This window comes from Patagioenas fasciata, chromosome 2 (genome assembly GCF_037038585.1).
Source record: "Patagioenas fasciata isolate bPatFas1 chromosome 2, bPatFas1.hap1, whole genome shotgun sequence".
Lineage (NCBI taxonomy): Eukaryota > Metazoa > Chordata > Aves > Columbiformes > Columbidae > Patagioenas > Patagioenas fasciata.
Window position 1 is genome coordinate 152089447 of NC_092521.1, and position 21363 is coordinate 152110809.

General features: G+C 40.3%; 1 protein-coding gene across 9 annotated transcripts in view; it reads right to left on the reverse strand.

The window, feature by feature from the left end:
* Nucleotides 1–5953: 5953 nt before the first annotated feature.
* Nucleotides 5954–21363, reverse strand: part of MKX (mohawk homeobox) — a 48269-nt gene continuing 32859 nt past the window's right edge. For 5 of the 9 annotated variants that reach the window (XM_071805261.1, XM_065831408.2, XM_071805260.1 and 2 more), the window contains 2 exons: nucleotides 8670–8703; nucleotides 5954–8560 (listed from right to left, as the gene is read on the reverse strand). In XM_071805261.1, the coding sequence (XP_071661362.1) occupies nucleotides 8374–8560; nucleotides 8670–8703 (221 nt within the window). In that variant the 3' untranslated portion in view covers nucleotides 5954–8373. The remainder of the gene's footprint in view (nucleotides 8561–8669; nucleotides 8704–21363) is intronic. The other 4 variants (XM_071805263.1, XM_065831411.2, XM_071805262.1 and 1 more) reach the window with 3 other exon arrangements.

Here is a 21363-nt window from a genome sequence, read left to right on the forward strand (position 1 = left end):
TGTGCCTCTGAGCTGCTTTGAGATGTATGTCCCACCTGAGCAGTGGGAGCCACCAAAACAAACTACTGAAAGCAAGAAATTAAAGTATGTTGCCAGGATTCTCAGTAAGAGGTGAAAAATGGAGTCTCTCAGATCTCTCATGCTCGAGTGGAAACCAATATCAAAGCTCCGTTGGTTTTGATGAAAGGAGAATTCAGCCCAGGGGTTGTGCCATTTAAGACTTCACAGATGAAAAAGTAATGAGTCTTAATGGTTCTACATGGGAATGTTTTTCTTTTCATTCTCATAGAACAGGTTTAAAAAAAGTACACTTGGCTTTTGGTTTCCATGCTACCATTTTGCTGCTGTTAAGGGAATGCACCAAGAAGTAGCTAAGTATTAGTTTACATAATAATGTTTCCACATGGCTGTATTTAATTTCCAGTTGTAAATCCAGGTTCCACCAAATGCCACTCTGAGGCTGGTACATGCCCCTGTGAAACAGATACAGGGAATATTTCATGCTATAAATGGGGTATACAGTTCCCACTTCAGCTGCCCATTAGGAAACTGCAAAAAGATTGCAACCTTTCTGAAAGGGAATCTGATTCATGCTTCTTAGATGTTTAATATTGACTGCATTATATAGAGACATGTATATAGTTTTTTTCATAGTAAACATGTTTATTGCAAGTAGGCTTGTTTGAGATATCAGTAACAGAAATGTGGTCTTCTAGGAGCTAAGAGCATAAAGGAAAGCTTTTATTTAAAAGGTTAGAGAGGGTGGACAAATGTATCTTGCAACTGTTTAACGCTTCTCACACTTCAAAGTGACAAAAGCACCAGACTTTGCAGATGAAGTTCCCTTCAGTTTGGCCCTGGGCATGGCCTGATGGGGTTACACCAGCCTGGAAAGCATGCTCCCAATAAGACCTTTCTGCTGCCTGACTACAGGCAGCCTTCTCAACTGATGTCAGCTTCAGAAGTGTAGTCAGGGGTTTAAAGGACTGGAAATGACTAAGATTTTCTTTGCTCTACACCTTGAACCACGGAGAGAATTGTTGGCTGGGTTTTTTTGTTGTGTTGTTTGTTGTGGGTTTGTTTTGTTAGTTTGTTTTTGGTTTTGTTTGTTTGATTGTTTGGGGTTTTTGCCTGCATTTTTCTGCATGTGGTTTCACTGCCAGTGAAGTTTTGCAGCAAATCTTGGGCCACTTTGAGTTTTCTGGTTGCCATTACACTGCTCACGGAGTAATGCATTTATTATTGCTGTTGCAGTCTCTTTCAAAGTGATGGGGATGCCACCTTCAGTCTGACACCTTTGCTCTGACACCTCTTGCTTTATCTATTATTTGTAATCAACAGGCATGAACTAGCATCACATACATTCTTCCGTTACCACAGCAGGTATCTGTTCTCCAAGGATAAAGAGTGCTAGCAAATGCTTTGTTCACTGTCTTAATTTTCTGGCTGAATGCAAATTCTTTTCATCATCCCAGACAGCAGCAGAAGTCTCACTGTTGCCCTTAAACCCTATTTTTTTGAAGGCAATGTGACACTGATAAAAAGATGATCTACAGCAAAAGCAGTATTGTGCTAGCTGAAACAATTCAGCATAAAAACAAGCACTCTCAAGTGAAGTACTGAGATACAGACTTCTATATCCACAGGTCACCATGCAAAAATGCTCTCATTTTCAAAACACGGAGCATTAAAAATTCTTCCATGAAACTCGGTGGAGGGGGTATTTTTCCATCCTGTAGGAAGTTTTGAGCTGTTGAAGCTTTTTTGTTTTAAACTGGGTTGGAAAGTGTAAAGATGTGAACAACTCAATATGAATAACCAAAAGATCTTTTTTACAAAGTCAGTAAACAAAATTTGGTAACCACAATATTTTGGTAAATTTCAATTATTTCTATTTTGGTTTTGATTTCAACCTTTTTTATTAGGATTTATCTTGCATTTCAAGAAAAAAATCAATCTGGAAAACTAGACATTTTTATTTACTGAAAAAAAAACAAAAACAAACTTCACTTGATCATCTCCAAACTTTCTTACAAGGAATTGTTGTCTTGTTCCACAAAATGTTTCCATTTTGCTGACCTGGCATTTAATTTGCAAAGATCCAGCTGAAATGCTGCTGAGCACTTTTCACAACTACACTGCCTGCCACTGAGTACTTGGAACATTTCAAAATCCAGCCACATATTTTGTAGCCATTTCACCATTCATTCCAAAGTTAGATTCACATTTTAACTGCTGCTCAAAGCATTTAGCCATGGATTTCAGTTACACACCCTCACTCCTCCCTGTGAATAGAAGGCTGACTTTCTGTTTCCTTATGTGAAGACAGCAAACGTGAATGGAAATGGGATGTCTTCTGCTGCATGACTTCTGGATTTCTTCTGAATGTGATGAGTACAGTCGATGTTTTTCAGGTCTGGCTAACAACTTGTTAAAAGAGTGTGAAAAAGAAAAATAAAACCTCTTAGAGTGAAGATTCTCACCCTCACACCTGCCAATATAAGGCAGATTGGACAGCTTTGCTGAATATACCCAAGTCACAGGGACAGTCCCAAGTGAAACGTTTTATCTTACACTCAAACTTCTGCATCCACAAATTCCTGGACTGCACGAGGTCCTTTTTAAGCTGGAAAGAGAAGATTGCCCCTTCTTAGCATGAGGTTTTTCAGGTACTTCAGTGTGCTCCTCAGTTGATGTTGCAGAGAAAGGTAGGTGGTGGTAGTTTGAACCAACTGGGTCTCTTCATGATATGGCACCTAATGGTTTGTTTCCCAAGAGTGTAGTTTGTCTTCCCTGACTCTAGCTGTGTCAGGTTTGGGCATCTGGTCTCCATTTGTAGCTTATTCTCCCACTGCAGTCAGTGAAGAGATGGAAGTGCTGCAGAAGGTGATGTCTGCTCTGGGACATGTGCCCAAGATGCAATCTTCAATTATGGTTAACATCAGATACCTACAGTTCCTTAAGTGCAACAAAATGAGCGCATCACTTACGAAATAGCACTGCTCTCTGCTGCCTTCAGAAACTCATAGCAGCAGGCTGAGCGGTGAGGCACATCTCATAGATGTGATCCTCATCCCACATTCCCTGGTTCTTAGAACATTCCCCACAGGAGAGAGCCAGCCTCTCTGTTGACCAAACCCTGGATGAGGCTTACCTGGGCTCACACAGGAAGCCTGTTGCAGAAAATCCTGCACTCCAGTTCTTCACCAACAAACTATCTTTCTTATGCTCAAGGTAATGTGCCTTACCGTAAAGAAAGAAATGTCCCTAATTTGTGGTTATTTACAGCACTGTAAATCAGGCACATGCCACGAAGTACCAATAAAAAATGTTTAAAATCAGCCTTAAATAGCTAAACTCTCAACAGCAGCTCATAAAATGAGACTTGGCAGTTCCTAGGTAGTTATGGTTAAATTGACAGTCCTTTTGGGAGTTAAGATAGCCAAAAGCAGTAGTAGTTAGGAGTGAAGTGATAGATGGTGGAGCTTGTTGGTTGAAGAGCCTCTATTGCATACTCCTGAGACTGCATATCTTCTTTGGCCCTGGGCTGGGAGAAGGGAGATACCAGATTCTGTCAGTGAACACCAGCTTGTTGAGTCATACATCCTTCACCTGTATGGCCCTAGAAACTGCAAAACCAGAAGAATGAGCTTTGGCGTGAAGGATCCCATTGCTGTCTGCATGTAACAGGAGACTTTTCAGTCAGGAAGAAAGATAGAAGTAGAATCAAGTCCAAAACTGGCTGAAAGTTAAGGAAATCTGAAGAAGGGACCAACACGACAAATGAAAAAAAGCCCATCCATTAAGAAAACAGATCTCAGCTCCTTTTAAAAAGTCAGGTGCGTGAGTTATATTAGCCTCGAGCCAGGTCTAACTTCCGCTGCCAATAACCACTTCCACCGCCAATAACCCAAGCTGACATAACAGCAACATTAAGCAGGTTTGGGATTTTTTTTCTGTTGCATTAGGCATTCATGTCTCTTTTCCACTTTTTTTTTTTTCTTCTTTTTTCACAAGGTACTTGTATTTTAGCCAACCTCCTCCCTTCTTGTTAAACAAGAGGAGTTTCAAGATGGGGCCCAAACCTAAACACTGGCTTAAAACCCCAGCACTGTGAAAGCTGTGGGTCTGGGTCTCAATTCTGCTGCTAATGGGGATCGAGCACACCCAGACACTGGCAAACCAGCTTGTAAAACATGAGCTCACATCCAGGCCGGATTCCTGCTGCCTCCTTTGCAGTGTGTGAAAACACATTGCTCTCAGACAATTCAGCCCTTTGCATCATGATCTGTCTTCCTTTTCTGCTCTGGCTAGCTGCACCAAGTAGGTATTTCACCAGAGCAGCTGCCAACTATCAGTGTTCTTCTACACATAACAGCTCAGCCATGCAGAGCAGGATTATTGTCCTCTTTGAAATTCTGCATGAAAGCGTGGAGAAATTTGAGGATACAGCTGTGGACAAGTGAAGGCATATAACAAGCAATAGTCCAAAATCTGCACAGACATGTCTGCACCATGCTGAGTCCAATCCATGCTCTGCTGGGGATCTTGATGTAGCAGCTCAGGCTTGATGCTCAACTTGGTTACCCAGTTTCTGAACAAGACCACAATTCTGTCCAGCTAGCTCAGAGCAGGCATGCAACCATCTGAGCTTGGCCATGGAAACAGGTCTTGGCCCTCAGACCTTCACAAATGCTAGGATTTGTTTGGTTAGGAGCCTGGATCCCTTCAAGGTTCTTTCTGATTCTCCAAAAGTCTCACAGATTGTTCATAGTAACACAGGGATAAAAAAATGGGTCTTCATGCTCGAAGCTGTCACTGTGACCACTGAACTGATGCCCACTGGACTTCAAAGTTGCTTATGGAGTACTGGAGGGTCCAGTGTCCTCAGTCTGTGCCGAGTCCGGGTTTCATTTTCCTGCAAGTGACAGGCCAGGGTTCAAGAAAGCATAGTCACACTGAGGACTGAGCTGAAGCACAACCTGAGTTGAAGGCTTCATAGCAGAACATGAAATTTCACAGAAAAAAAATATTGATATGTGTGAGAAAGTCAACCATGATACAAGAGGGCTGCACCCTTTGCCACACAGCAAATGAGCATCTGAGGCAGCAGCCAGCCCAAGGAGCAGTCACAAGCTCTGTTGATGTAACTGCTTTTCTCTCCTGGCAGTACTGGGATCCCGGCTCTACCAGGGTTGCTCTGAGACCCAAAGTGGTCTTTTGAATGCAGAAATTTGAAATAAGACTTGTAAAGCCCTGGTGGAGCTCAGCTTGCAGGAGCTTTGTTGCAGCTCTGGGGGAGGCTGGATGACTCTCATCTTTCATCCCACACAGGGGTCTTACCAGCAGATACACCCATCTCCTCTGGCCCTTGGAAGCAATGCAGTGGAATATGTCCCAGGGCTTCCTCAAGACCCATGAAACTGGAGGAACTCGGCTGAGGCTCAAAAGTTAGGAGACCAGTTGTCCTGAGCTCTCTTTACTATGAGCACTTAACTTCTGGATGGGTTGATGGCATCTCCTTTTCCACCAAGGCTCCCCAGCCAGACTGTATCCATGCATGGTACTGCAGACAAACGTAGCCTGTACTCATAAAAATCCTTGAATGACCAAAGTCTTTCCCAGCCCATGGATCTCCTCTGGTGACTCAGGACAGTGATTAGCTATGGCTCCCTCTGCACCCCTCCAATGTGGAGGATTTATAAGCATCATGCCATGTTGTCATTAACAGTTATTAGCCTAAACTCACTCAATAGTCATTTTCATCAGGGATGGGCTAAACTACTTCATGTAACTATGCACCACAAAGTGTATTAATCAAAAGACTAGCATTCCTGCTTTGCCTTTGCTGATCACATGCTTGTAGTCCAATACTGAGAAACCCCGACTATAACAGGAAAACAGAAATGGAACTAAGCACAGATAAATGAATAATTGATTCAAACCAGCACGATGTTGTTTGCAATTATTTATTTTACTAAAATGGTTACATATGTTGAAACAAAGAAGAGCAATAATAATAATGTTTGTTTTTCCAATATCATAAATAATTATTGAGTCTTCATTAGCTGTTGGCTCAGCACTGATCATGATTTTTGTTATTTAAAAAACCACACACATAATTCATTAGAATTTGTGTTTTCAGAAAACTCTAAAGCAGCAGTAGAAAAAAATAAATTAAAGGAAATGGTAACAAGAAATTATGCCAAGTATTTCTTAAATTTAAAACCCACTTGATGTGTTTTACAGAGTATTCTTTGTGCTTTGATCATTTAAAAAAAAGAACCATGAACAACTTATTTATACAATGGCTTGTCTTCTCCAGTTTTACTCCAGAGAAGTCCCCAAAAGTACTTTTTTTACAGGACAAATTTTGTTGTCATTTATGTAGACAAAACACTGTGAATACTTCTAACAGAAAAGTTTGTCAAAACCATCAATTTATTGTCACAAAATATTTAATACCAGAATAACTTATAATAGTATGAACAAAAGTGAAGTATTAACTCACTGCTATTAGTTATAAACTCACATTATTATGCCAAAATCCAGTAAAGTATCAAAAATTAATGTCATGGAATCTTAGACACATAATGATGCAAGTCAGTAAAACATATACTTCAACTGTTCATACAGTCATGACATACATTTCTTGCTTGGCACTTTAAGTCATTGCAAATCAGCAATTTAGAAAACAAAGTAAAAATATATATGTACAAAATATTTTCATATCAAATAATTTTCATTGTACACTAAATAAACCCAACAACATGTTATGTTACAACAAGAATTTTCCTAAAAAGTCACATCAAGGCTGATATTTGCAATGGATCTTGGCTATTTTAGTGCAACTGGAAAGCCTATACTTGCAATTTCGTTTCATCATTAGCACAGTCAAGCTTCCACTGAAGTGGGAGTTCTGCCATTGAATTCAGTGGGAGCAGGACTTCAGTCTTGTTCATTGATGGCTCACCAAAAAGAAAAACGAGGAAAGCGACAAGTAGGAAAAATCCTGACAGGATACCCACAGGAAAAAATCCAAATTCTAGCAACAATCAGCTCTTTTCCAGTTTTCTGTAACTGATTCAGTATAAATCATTTTTTGGCTTTGCCACGTTTATTCAAGCACTGTAAACCTCATTAAACTATTGTTATATGACTTGAGACTAACTTGTACACCTCCCAATAAAACTTAAAAATAAACCTGGTTTTATGCTAGTTATTACACTCAATAGCAGTCAAGTTTAGAGACATGACATTTAATACATGGCTTAGTATCTACTTGAAAAACTCCCACCTTAAATGCTAAGCTTTTCAATGTTTCTTTTCCCATCTGTGTTTCTAATTTCAGCTTTGATAGTTTATATTACAGCTTTTTCTCACTGAAATGTGAACTGTCAATCAACTGTCCTCATTTATGCAGTACGTACAAAATTAAAATGATTAAATCACATTAAAATAATAATTTCTACTGTGGAAGCTTTTTTGAGCTCCATTGCAAATAATAAATGGCACTATAGACTTAGTTTTGTACCAGAATAAACTTCTATCAAAACTTCAGTTAGTCACTAGCAAAGCTTTAAAATTATAGAAATTCAACTTGAATTTACAGCTAGTCTGGCTGGAACCTTCTCAACTAGAAATCTTCGATGAGCAATACAGCTGGGAGCATATGTATAAGTTCAAAATAATCTGAACAATTAACTTATTTCCTAAATTTGTGTGTTCTAGAGTATTGCACTTTTCAAAGGAATGATTTTGGTATTTTAATATACTGCATATACAGGTAAGAAACATGCATAACAACCTCATTGTCACTTTGACAAAACATACTGTACAATTTTTATAACACTGTTGATTAAAAAAAGATAGAGAAAATGATGTAACAACTTAATTAAGACTCGTCAATTTGTACAAGTCAAATAAGCACAATTCTCCAGGGCTTCCAGCAGTAATGTGTTTAGCCCTAGGCTGCTTAAGCTCACTTGGAATAATATACAAAGTTTTAGCATTATGGCATTGTCATTTTGAGGCATAATACTGTAATACTATGCCCACGTTATAGCTTATTTTTTGAAAGCAAGGCACTTACTGTAATAGCAATGCAAACGTTATGCGCACTTTGATTAACATAAAATAAGTTAATGTTTTGATAAAAACAGGGTTTTTTATAATTTACATGCCTTTTATAGAAGCAATTGAACATTTCATTTAATACAATGAAAGCGTCTGAGTCAGAAAGGAACATTATTTTTTTAAACTGTAAAAGGGGGTCTGTTTCCCACATTCGCCTCGTATCTGTGAATCTGATTTTGCTAAAAACCAATGCTGAGAGGAAAATGTTTGACAGGAAAAAGGAAAAGGACCCATCTCTTAAAACTGCTGAACTAACGGCACTTTAACAGTCTTTACTTCTGATATATGTGATGATTTCTGAATGATGCAGCTGGTAGTTCCCTGCAGTTTATCCTTCCCCTGGGCAAGGTTCGTTAGGGCCATAGCTGCGTTGATCTCCTTCCAGTATGTTTCATCTTTGCTGGTTCCTTTTCTGTTAGCTGCGCTAGATTCAAGCAATAACAAATATTTACAGGTACAGCTTACATAGCTACACGATGTCAGGAGAACCATAATAATAATAATTTTGGAAAACTGTGAAGTTCCTTACTCACCTTTCACACTTATTTGGTCCATTCTCCAGAGTTTCTGAAAACAGAAAATAGGGAAAAAAAAAAAAAAAAAAAAAAAGAAGACGTCTACTTTCTCTTAATAGTTTTTAAAATGACAAAGTTCATTGAATAGGTACATGGAAAAATAACACAAGATTAATAACAAAATTGATACCAGATTTCCCAATAAAATGTGTGTTTGGACACATATCAAGGGCCAGCTACACACAAGTGTCTGCCTGGAGAAATCTACACTGAGCTTGGAGCAGGGCACATGTCAAAAAAAAATGCTGTGGGGAGGTCCCCAAGACATGACCTTACAGAAAAAGGCTTTGATGAGGCAGAACCTCACTGAGTCTCACCAGAACTCCACTGGTAGAACTGGTGCTAAACCCTGCTCAGTGCAACCCATACCAGTCCTGCCTGGGAAAAAGTATTTTGGTTATTTTGGTGATGGTCAAAATAAAGCTGGTCTTGGAGGGTCACCTGTATTTTTCAGGACATAAGGAACTGCAAAACTTAAAAATAAAAATCAGCTTCATTGCCGTTCAGTGAATGCCCTTCTTGTATGCACTAAAAATAGGACTTTCACCCACACACACAGGATTTGTGTGGTTTTTAATGCGCCCCTTGCCCAGGGTGAGACCCCGTCACAGCCGAGGCTGAGAAGGACACAACCAACAAGCACACCTGGTTCCCAGCCTGCAAAGATGGAATTGCATCATGGGCATAAGCTACACTACCCCATCAAGAGTCACATTTGTTCATTCATGAAGTCCTCACGTTGCAGAGAAGCCAGAAATATTTACCATGCAGAAATTTATAAGCTTTATTCAGTTGGCTTGCTCTTCTGACACAGAAACACATTATAGCGGAGCAAGAAACCAATGCCTAACTGCAATGCCTATGGAGAACCACTCAAACAAAAGAAACACCATTAGCATGAGCACTAATTAATACGGGGCCCCAAAAGCCCCTACACGCAGCATAAATCTCACACAGTAATGCCCTTCCTTATGAAGCTGGGTTCCCAACTAAAAATCAACCTTATTGCTAGATTTCCATCAGATTATTAATTAAAAGTCGATTTTTTTTTAAACAAAGCTTCCAGTGGCATAGGTCCCAAAGATCATTGCAGCTCTTGATAGCTCTTCACTGACAAGAGACTTTGCCCAGCACTGACCAGCAACCCGTCTTCTCCTCCAGCCAACCCGTGTCAGCTGGCTCAGCCCAGCCACCCTCCCCAGCACTTGGAGGGGACCACTGAAGACAACAGTCTCACCAAAGAAATGCAGGTGGACCAGCTGTTATTTCAGAGGTCAGATGTTTGCCAAGCTATGTGACTTAGCAGGCCTCCATCCTTTTGCAAATCAGCTTTAGAAATAAATGTCTATAGGTGACCAAAGTTTACATTTTGTTCCAACAGAGCACATATTAAATCAGTATCTCTTAAGCTCTCCTAGATGAATGCTTGAACGGGATTCAAGAGAGGGAAACTAAACCTAAACAGAGGAGAAGCAATCAAGAAAAAAAGAAGCCATTTGATCCAGAGAGAGGTACAAAATTACACCAGAAATCTCCTTCTTCATGCTGTAGTTACAAGTAATTTTTTAACCTTGCCTTTTTTTTTTTTTTTTTTATTAAATAGAATTTTAAAGAGGAGGCTTAGGACTGAATAGGTCAGTAGGTATAGAAATGGAAATGGCAAGTAATAGAGAACATTGTTGCCAGAGCAAACCTGGCTATAAATATACCTCTCTCAAGCATCTGTCAGTTTCTTTTGCTGTTGGAAAATATTTCATATGAACAAAAAAATTGCTTGTACAAACTTCTGAGAAAGTAGGTGTGAATGGTGACACACATTCCAATTCCAGCGTTTATTTGAAGGAGTATTTGCAAATATTTTTCACTGGTGTTTAGCCAGTTCTAAAAGCAAGCAGCTTGCCCATGCTACATAAAAGCAGTAGCAAAGCTAAAAAATAAAATCCAGGAGCAAAGAGCATTCTTCAACTTTGCTGAAGATTTTTCTTGAATTACAAGTCTTTTTAAGTTCCATTCAGATTTTATGGTTTGGTGTTTTTTTTCCAAATAAATAATTTATGTCAAAGAAACTTGAAACTGGGTTACAATAAAACCATCACTGATAATTTGCAAAGCTCTTGCTAATAACTGCTGTAAAAGCGTGTTAGTACAATGAAGTCTGAAAATCCACCATTCTAAAGCGCAGGCCCCCTTTTTCTTGCCAAAAATCCTTTTCTGTTACACCAAACTTCTTACAGCATAGCCTAGTTTGCACTACCATAGCATCCAAGCAGCTCACATCTGTCTGAACAGCCCTTAAGTGGAGGAAGTAAGTATTAGCACCCTGCTGTGTATGAGGACAACCACACTGAGAGAGACAAAGACCTTTCCTCATGCTTTCCTTGATGTCTTGCTGGTCAAACCAATTTGTTCCAATTCAAAAGGAAGAGTAGGGTTCACCTCACTTGCCATGAACCTGCCATCTAAGCCATATACCTTTATCCGGGCTAGTTGTCCAGACTCCATTCACAAACAACATAAAAGTCCTCCAATAAATGGTTTCAGCTCTCCTAACACCACAGTGCAACACCCCTGAGTGCCGCTGCAAAACCAGACACGGCCCTCTTCTATGGCCACCTCCTCCCACTGTTTCCCTTTAGGTAGCATCATCACCTACATGGATAAGCTGTGAGCTGAATGATGGGAGGACCGTATCTTTCCTTTACAGATCAAACTGCTGGTGTAACTACAGCCTTAACTGTGTAGCTCAGCCTGGAAGAATTGCAGTATAGCCATGTCTAGCTCTTCACTGACAAGAGAGGGAACGTAGATGGCAAAATTTTATCAATTAAAAAACAAAACCAAAACAAAAACTAACAGTGAATCTTGTTCTACGCTTTGCTTTTTCTTACTCTTTTACAATTTACCTGCTTTACTCATGACTATAATACTAATTAAAGCTTTTGATAATTAAAGCTTTTGATATTTGACATATCTGCACTACACTTGCAAAGTATATTTCAACTGTAAAAGCAACATTTTGGTGAGACTGTTTCACTAATACTATCAAAGAACAGAATTCTTAATATGGAAAGTGTTTGATTTCTTGACCATGGCACAACATGTTCCCAGATTTTTTCTCTGAGGCAATGAGGAAATGGCACTGGGACTGGGTAGCAACTCCAGAAATGGTGATGGAAATAAGGGAAAAATGGTGCAGCATACTTGATATCTCTGAGTAGTCTCAGCTAAGGACTCAGCTCAGAGCAAGTACTGATGGGCAGACCTGGCCCTTCACTTAGGAGCCCTCTCTCACTACATGAGAGGCAGCACAGTTTACAAGGTACCACAGAGGCACCATAGCTGCCCTCTCCAAGCACTGTGGTTAACTTTAACCTAACACACCTTAGGTAGCAGCCACCTCTGGTCTCTGCCAAAAAAGTGTGGTCCTCTCACAAGCTGGATCAAGGTAGGCTGTCCCACAAATTTCAACACATACAGACTTGACAAGCTTAGATCAATGTGTCAAGTGACACAAGAGAAAGTCAATGCTGATGCATTATAATATTCCACGCTGTTCTCAACACTTATTTGATAGGGTGTACACTGAAGTTAATCAACAGCATACCACTGGCCAGCACAAATAACCTTCCTAAATAAACTATCTATAGTTAAGTCTATTTAATATTAAATATTGGAAATATCTCTTTTTTGCAAGTTTGGAAAGTACTTAAAACAGTGGTTGTTTGCTCTAAAAATGGAAAGTTTTAAGTACTAGGAAAATGGAAATTCAATCATTTATAATTAGGGATTGTCATTGACATCTCACTTTCTGGTGCTTCACTCTGCTCCCTGTTAGTTGCAAGCATCCAAAGAATCAGCTTTTGCCTGGCCAGGAATGTCTCATTCTGCTCTCACCATCCACCCAAAGAAACCAGCAAGGCGGGATATTTGTTCTCTCTTGTTTATAATAGGAAGTCACTATAAATCACTTACCAATGGAATCCTGTATACCTTTCCATTAGTAGGAGTTTTCAGTATACAGTTTACTGTAGCATGCAGAGCCAAGAGTGTAGTCACTGGACAATACCAGCTTTGTGATATAGTATGGGATTTTTCAGGACACACATAATTATTAATAATATGTGTAGCATACATTATTTTTTTTTCACCATGAAATTTCTTCAGAAATATTCATTGGCTGATCCTGACAGCTCTCTTGCAAGGTAGTCTGCAGTACCATTTTAGCAGAGATGGAAATGAGTCTCAGAAGTCCAAAGACAACATGCCTAGGCAATACTTCGACCATTTCAAATGCATTTAAGAGCAGAATTTTCCAGATTTTCTCCTATACCTTTTTTTTCTTTTGTTCTTCTGCTACCAGAAAAACCCACTCAAAGAAAATAAACCCCAGGGTTCTTGCAGGTAAACCATCCATAAACTGGACGATAGCATCACTTACCTCCAGTATATTGCCATTACACCTTACTGTTGTCAAAATAATATACAAATAATTCACAAGAAGATATACATCTAAGTACACAGACATTGCCTTTTTATGTACTGCATCCAACCTTAGAGAAGCCAGAGCGACAATGCTGTAGCACATATTCCTACTCAAATTTACAACATACAAACACTCCCTGGCTACACGGTGCTTGAGGCACATTCAAATATTTCAGAACAATTCAGACCCTTAGTGTTTGCTGAGTCCAGACTAATAACTTTTATATACTTGGATGACTTTGGGGGTGTGCTGAATAATGTTAATTACAGTTACATTTTATTCTTTGGATCTAAGAATATCATGTGTGTGGTGATGAACTGACTTCACCTAAAGGCACTGCCGGGAACAGCAAAGGAAAGACCAACCACTTACGTAGGACCAAGAAACATCCACGTTGCTCCCCTGCTCGATGTTTTATACACCTCAAGCCAAACAGCAAAACTGGCTTAAAACCCTGCTTTGTGTTATCAGGTAACACTGACAAAGCAAAGATGGCTTGAAACCAACAGGGGAAAGAATGTGCGAATGAGGGAATGAGACAGAGAGGAAAGGGTACAGAACATTATGTAGTCGGGAAAAAAATGGACACGGAAGTCAAGACACAGTAGGTTAGTCCCACATGACCGTAATATTTCTTGAAGCTACTTAAACATGTACAGATTCCTGATGAATTACACACTTTCTACCTCAAAATGGAGAGGAAAAAAGAACTGCTGGCCCCAAATGGTGAACACTATAAAATATTTGTTGGTTCAGTAAAAGGTCCTGTATAACTTATCTTCATTTAAAAATTGGCATCGTTATTCAGCTGTTTCTCTCTCTGCCTCTCCTGAACTTTCTTTTGTTGGTTTTGGAGACTCTGGTTTAACATGTGTTGACCAGCATTTTCAAAACAAGCAAGAGGATGAAAAAGAGGGAGGAATAGGAAATAAATTGGAGCAGCTGAATGAAAAATGAAGTTTACACATGTGAGTAAATTAGTGGTGAGATGAGGTATTTCTGTAGGTCACACACACACCCCTTCATTCTAGTATTTTCCAAACCACTATTTCAGGGCACATACGACTTCCAGATCTCTGGTTCTCCAAGAACAAAATTGGGCTAGCTGGAGTTAATATTCCTGTACTTTTCTGCATTGACGCGGCTCCTTTCCTCTCAAAGGATCTCAAACTAGGCCATGAATCACACATCACTAACATTTACCCACATCTGGGGAGGGAAGGTGGCTTTAGCACGGGCTGCTCAGCAGTGCAAGGGAGGGAAAATTGTAGCCCAGAACACCACACCAGGCCCTTTCCTCTTACAAGAAATGTCATTTCATCTTAGTGCAAAGACTGTAGCACCTTTTGAAAAACCCAAGCACAGCAAACCTCAGCTCCTCTAGCTTGAATTGGAGGAAGACAGAGTTGGCCTTCCCATGCCCACACTTGGGAGTCCTCCCATTTTGAACCTGATGTGAACATATAAAAGAGTTTCTGAACGCAAATATCACTCAACCAGAGACCCACACTACCAAAGACTTCCTAGATATAAATGGGATTTGTCCAATCCAGCACAGTAACTCTTAAGACCCTTTTCCTTTTCCTTTTTCCTCCCCGGTTTCCCCACAGAGATCAGACCTATTAAGGATGAATTACAGAGAAGCACATACAGGAAAGCTCATGCTGGAAGACACTCCAAACCACAGAGTCTCCTACAGAAACATTCCCAAACTTGTCCTGGCGGTTGATTTACCACAGATCCTGTGCCATCTTCACACAGGGTCCGCTCAGTGTTGTTCCTTGTGAAGCCACTTTTGCCCAGAGCAGGTCTGGGCAGGTCCACGTGAATCTACCCAGCCAGGGCTGGCAGTGCTTGTGCAGCAGAGCCTTTCGGTGGAGGGATGAAAGTCCCCATTTCAGTTTCAGGGGACCTGTGGCTGCAGACATGGTAAGGCAGCGTGACCTGCAAGTATGTGTGATACCAACTGCAGCTGGTCAGATCTCAGGGGGGTACCAGATTCTACTGACAAAGATTTATTGCTGTGTCCTTTTGTTGGGCAGGAGGAGGAAAGCTGTCAGAAACTTGCAGGAACAAGCTCTGGGCCCAGGCTCTAGAGAAAACTCCCTTTCAGCAATGCTGTCATTTACCACTGTTCTCTCTTTCTTCCAGGAGGAGGTTATGGAGCAGCTTGTAACGAAGCCACCCTCACAACCCCATTACTTCACTCCTTTGGCTTCACAATGACACCCAATATAATGACTGGCCTGTCATCAGCTGTTGCGTCCTTTCAGATGAACAAAGTGCACAATGACAATTTATGTTCACAGTGACAGTTACAGTGAATATTTTTCCCTGTTCATCCAGTGTTTTGTTTTGTTTCGTTTTTTCCAGGAAGAGCTTTAGCACTGGTCTGACCTCTTCTGTTAAGACTCATGGGTTGGGTCGTGCCAATGTTGGAAATATCCCTTTGCCATCACTCTTCAGACCAAGCCTTTCCAGGGAAAACATTATTGGAAATGTACTTCTTGTAAAAAAAAAAAAATGAGATGTAAGATTTAACTATGATGGACTGGTACCTCTCAAGTATTTTTGCTGAATATCTGGGAATCTGAAGATTTTTTTTCCCCTGTGTAGCCTGGAGCCTGCTGAAGTGGGAGTAGGCATCTAGTTACATTTTAATACATGTGATTTTTATAAAATGAGTGTACATGCCCACAGAGACTGGGATAGGTGTATTTTATAAACCATAAAAGAGAATTGAGTTTGCAGGTCTATATTAACATTTGTATTAATAAGTGCACTGAAAGCCTCGCATAATAGTAGGCATGGTGCAAATGGCCTTACAGTCTTGGGCTGTGCACCTGCATGGAAGAATTTATGAGTTAGCAAAGTAGATACAAACCTGGTGTAAATCACTCCATTGTTCACGCTGTCACAACTGGCTCTAAATTTCCCATGACCAGTGACAGTGTGTTCTCCTTGGTGAGATGCAGGACACTGTGTGAGACTTGTTTTCTTAGCCAGACTTTAGTAGAGCTTATAATGTGAGTCAGGGCTGTGTAGTGTTGGAGGTGAGTTGTTAATGAACAGGCGGTTATACGGTATTATGTTGTTTTCAAGTTTGCTGCAAAGCTGACTGGAACCAAATCTTTACTCATTGAGTTGGCATGTAACTAACAGTGTAATGTTGTCAGATTCCTTGGCAATAGTCTCCCTCATGCATTTCATAATGGATAAACAAATATCTGATTTAGGTTTCATTTTTTTGGAGTTATTTAGAAAGGGATTTACAGCATGTGCTGTGTTGACTGAAAAGATGAAGTAGTTGGTCCTCCTATTGCAAACCATTATGGGTTAACAGTGAAAGCCAAGTTAGGCAGCAGAGAAAGGAGAGCATGAAGTAAAGAAGAGAGAAAGGAAAGAGGAAGCAAAAAAAAAAAAAAAAACCAAAAAAACCAAACCAAAACAAAACAAAAAAAACAAACAAAAAAAAACAAACAAAGGAAAGGGCTGGAAGATGTTGAAAAAAGGAAAACAGAAAATGGCAAATTAAGATTCATTAGGAAAAAGAAGAATAAGGAGGAATAAGGAGTATGAAGGGAGAAAATGTACCGCTGTGTTTATTTTCTTTCTTTTTCATTAGAAAAGATCCTTTTCCCACCCAGGAATCTCACTATTGTGCAGGCAGGCACGTTCAGGCTTTCACTCTGGATCTAAAAAGTTTAATTGGGAACCCTTAAAGCCTAAAATAAGGCTTTAAAAGTAAAAAGCTGAAGTCAAATGCAGCCAGGGTAAGCACTATTACACTCCAGCCCGCTTGTTTTTCATTAAAAAAGCAGGGTGAAAGGGAGGGTTTCAAAGCCATATTTCAACCCTAGGCTGACACTACAGCAGTAAAATCTGATTTTGTTATGCTAGTTGGCTGTGGGTTTGGGAGCAGACCCTACATATGCGGTGTAACGTTATGATATGAATGTGTGCACACAGGATATTTTCAGAAGCCTCCTGCAGAATTTGGAGAAACGTGCCCCCCGGCTCCCGCGGCCCTGCTCACAGGAGCCAGCTCCTCTCCTGCCCCTGGGAGCCCAGCAGGCTCAGACATGGCACATGCTGCACAAACGCGATTTAAATTACAAGGAGCTGTATTTTCAGGCAAGTGGAGGAACTTCTAAGTGAGTGCCAGAACTGATTTCCAGGGCGTGTTTAGCCAGCAGCTAAAGAACGGATAAGTCTGTCAGGGAGAGAAAATTCACTGTTTCTTTCACTTGCCTGTAAGATAAAGAAGAGATAGATGAATATGATCTTTTCAAATGTAGTTGCTTCCATCTACTGCATGGGTTACTGTGATATGCACAATACTTATGCCCAAATACTAAACCCCAGGTATCTAAGTTATTGTGCTCTGTGCAATCACTAGCATAAAGAATTCACGCAGCTTGTAAAGAAGTGCATAAGCATATACAGGGTTCCAAAAGTCAAACAGCCCTACAAATGGCTGTATGTTGCAAAACTGCTTCATGGTAATCGCAGACAACTGTTGCACAACAGATCGTGCAAATGAATGGATCACGTGTGAAATTTTAAAAATTATTTATATCTATAAGGAGATACAGATGTACTCATATATATGTGTGTTTGCTTCTATATGATGTGTGCATAGAAATGGGAATGTCTAAAGAGTCTGCCTTCCCACTAAATGTACCGTGAGATACAGCAGCACAATCACACATGGTATTTTCTGGATGGACCTGATTCGGGGCTGAACCAGGAGCAGCAGCTGAGACATTTCCCAGCACAACTCCAGAGCCACGGCATAGCAGCTGCAAGGCTGTTATGAGAGGGGAACACAAGAAGATACCAGGTAGTCAGATGGATCCAACAATGCCAGGTAAATCATGTTAATGACTGACAGTGGCTCTGTTTCTATTACAGGTTTATGTGGAGGGCTGGACGAGCTGTTCTAACCAACATTTTCACAGATGCCACAGTACATTCCCCAGTCTCTCGACTACAATTTGAGAGCCCAGGCTCTCATCTTCAGCAGTGCTGAGCACTAGTAGGTGCAAATGAGGTCAACAGGAGCTGTGCTTTACATGTGTGAAGAGCCATGAAATCATGAGCATCCACAAGGTCTTAGGTATCTACAGTGACTTCAAACTGCAATTGTTTGGCACCTCAGTTCCCTATTTGTGAAATTCTACAGACATCTTATGGAAACAACTTTACTAAAGTTTGTGAAGGACCAGAACTTATCAAATGGCATGGAACAGCACATCACAAAATTAATCATTCTGCCTTCAGAGATGCTTAGCTGTGTTCACGTTAGTACTTTGCTAGCAGATAAGTAGCAATGAGCCCCCAGTGAGGATGTGAACTGGGTTTTGAGGCTTCTTTCAAACTGGGGTGGTTCTTATCCATCAGAAAAGTATCTCTTTCCATTATTCAGTATCCTGAGGAATTATAAGAATCTACACGGAAAGATGTGGTCACACACATCCGTGGCTGTATACAGAATAACCAGCAGAAAGAAACATTGCTGAGTGAACTGCAGGGGAAATAGTTGCCCATGGATTGTTCTCACTTCCAGTTGCACAAGAATGATTTTAGTGTTTCATTAGTTCTGCTCCCTTTGCTTTCCCTTGTGAAGCTATTGCAGTCTTCATGCTCCTGCTCACTACAACTTGCACTGTTATTATTTCCATTACAGGATTTCTTCCCAAACCTAAATATCCCCAGACACCTCCTGAACAGGCCCTCAGAGATTCTAGTTAACTGGGAGGTATCTCAAGAAGGGCTGTGTTTTCGGTTTTCCTATTAATCAAGCGAAAGGCTGTGCAGCAAACCAGGCAGAAAGGGTGAAGCTCTTGGAGCAGAAGAATCGAGTGCCCTGAATTATTCAGAAAGTTGTACTCATTTGCAAAGAGGTTTCGAAGAAGGAGAAACACCTCCTCCTTCTCCAGTCATCATCTTGTATTTGCAAATGGTTTCAGTCCTAGCACAGTGCAATTTAAATTACTCTGACTCTGCAAGAAAATTGTACTTACAAGAGCTCTAAGACTATCCTGACTATCATGGAGATCGGTGCAGTGTAATAAATCAGCCAGACTGAGCTTGAATCCTCAAGGAGCAGCAAAACCTGAACACTGCAGATGCTCACTAATTGAAAGTTGTAAGAACTCTTCGCTGCAGAGTCTTTGTGTAAGACAGATGAGGCTCCTGCACTCCGAAGAAGCATGTGTGGGAGGTCCTGAAACAGTAGTAGGCCGGTATTTAACACTGCAAAGGCCTTGGATGTGAACAGCTTTGTGAAAGAAGACGGAATTGCTCTTTTGGCAAAACATGTGAAACTGTGATAACGGGAATGAGAGCAAGGATGACTGAACAAATATTTTCACTGAATGCCTTGTCAGGACAGGGGAATTGCTACTGATATGATCTTTACTTTCAATGTTACTGCTTCTGACAGTCTTACAGACTTTGCAGATGTTTACTGGCCACTAAATCATTCTTCAAGAATGTTGGCTCTGCTCCCAAACCTGAAGAGTCTGAATGTGAAGGGGTTTGTTATTCAACACACACTGCTGCTTTTGGAGACAGCGATTTTCAAGAAACCAGCAGGGAAGCATCATCAACTGATAACACGGGACTGAATTCAGACTTCTCAGCACTCGGGGCCTCAGAGACGAGGCACGCTTGAGTAAACGTACACCACGTAGCAGGGCATCTGTATCCACGTGGCACAGCACTCTGCCTGAGCGGTGGCAGCAATGCTGTGCCACATTAATGGACCTATATCATAGCAAAGATTGCTGCTAGGAGACAGGGCTTACTAGCTCATCCTGATCTGGGTACACTGCTTGCAGTTCTTGGTATAGCACAATTGCAAGAATTTGGGGGCTTCTATAAAACTCATTCTGCAGAGATTATTACTGTTCCGTTCGGCTCCTCTAGCTGTAGGACATGCTGCATAACAACGAGGTGTATTCAAACCCTGCCATTCATCCCAGGAAGAGCAGTTTGCAAAGACGCAATTGCTGAGCTGTAAAGGACCCTAAGCCACAATATTTCAAGCCAAACAGATTTGCTTTCAAATACGAAGTATCCGAACCATGGGCAACATGCCCAGGCTGTTTCTCTGAGTGAAGATGCCAGTTCTCTGAGATCACTGCAGACAGCTCTTACCTGAAAAAGCTACACTGGCCACTGGAAACTATGCCTAAATAGCAGCTACACTAAAATAGTAGAAATAAAAATTGTGATGGTAACAACACATATATTTTAAATAATGAGTTATAAAAAGTAAGCCATGTCTTTGGACTAATAAAATGACAAATTATTGAAGCATAATGTGTGATTATCATAGGGGAAAAATATATTATCCAGAACTATTAAACTTATTTCTCCCAAAAAGGCACTGATCACCTTGATCAGTATAACCCAAGTCATGATAGTGGACATCATCTGAGAGCAGTTAAAGCCAATAGACTCCTCTAAAACCTCATTGATCTGCTGGTTATCAGCTTCCAAGATAAAAGACAACATTGTCTAAAGCAGTCCCTCATAACATTCTTCCCCTAAATAGGGTGAATACTGTTTGTTTAAAAATGTCAGGTTGGTGCAGAGATAGGGTGCTTCAAAAATCTGTAAGACAGGTGCAGAAGGCAATAATTTCATATTTACTACATATTTGTTTTACATTAGCTTGTACATGTTTTCCTGGAAGTCAGGAGATTTCTATTAGGGAATACTCTCCTGCAACAGTTTGCTATAGCAGACTTAAAACACACATACATATTTATAGTAAAGCCATATGGTATTTATGGTTAAACCAACTGACATACTCCAAAAAATATGAAATTTGAATAATCGGAAAGATCCGTAGATCAGAAACAACTCAGAAGCTTTATCAGCATGTATAACCAGTCTTCCCTCCTGTTGCCATAAATAAAAAAAAAACCCAAAACACTTCACCCAGCAGGGTTTGCAATCACAGGGAACATATATATCTGCATAAAAATATGAAAATATCTGCATTCATAGAACACAATTCCTCACACAGATGCAGTTGGAAATCACTGTGGACTTCTTACTTAAGGAGGAAGCAAATTAACTTCATATCAGAGTAACTCATATTTCTTTAATTTGCTTATGTGTCTTCCCTGGCCTGCTTAGATGCTTTTCTAAGGG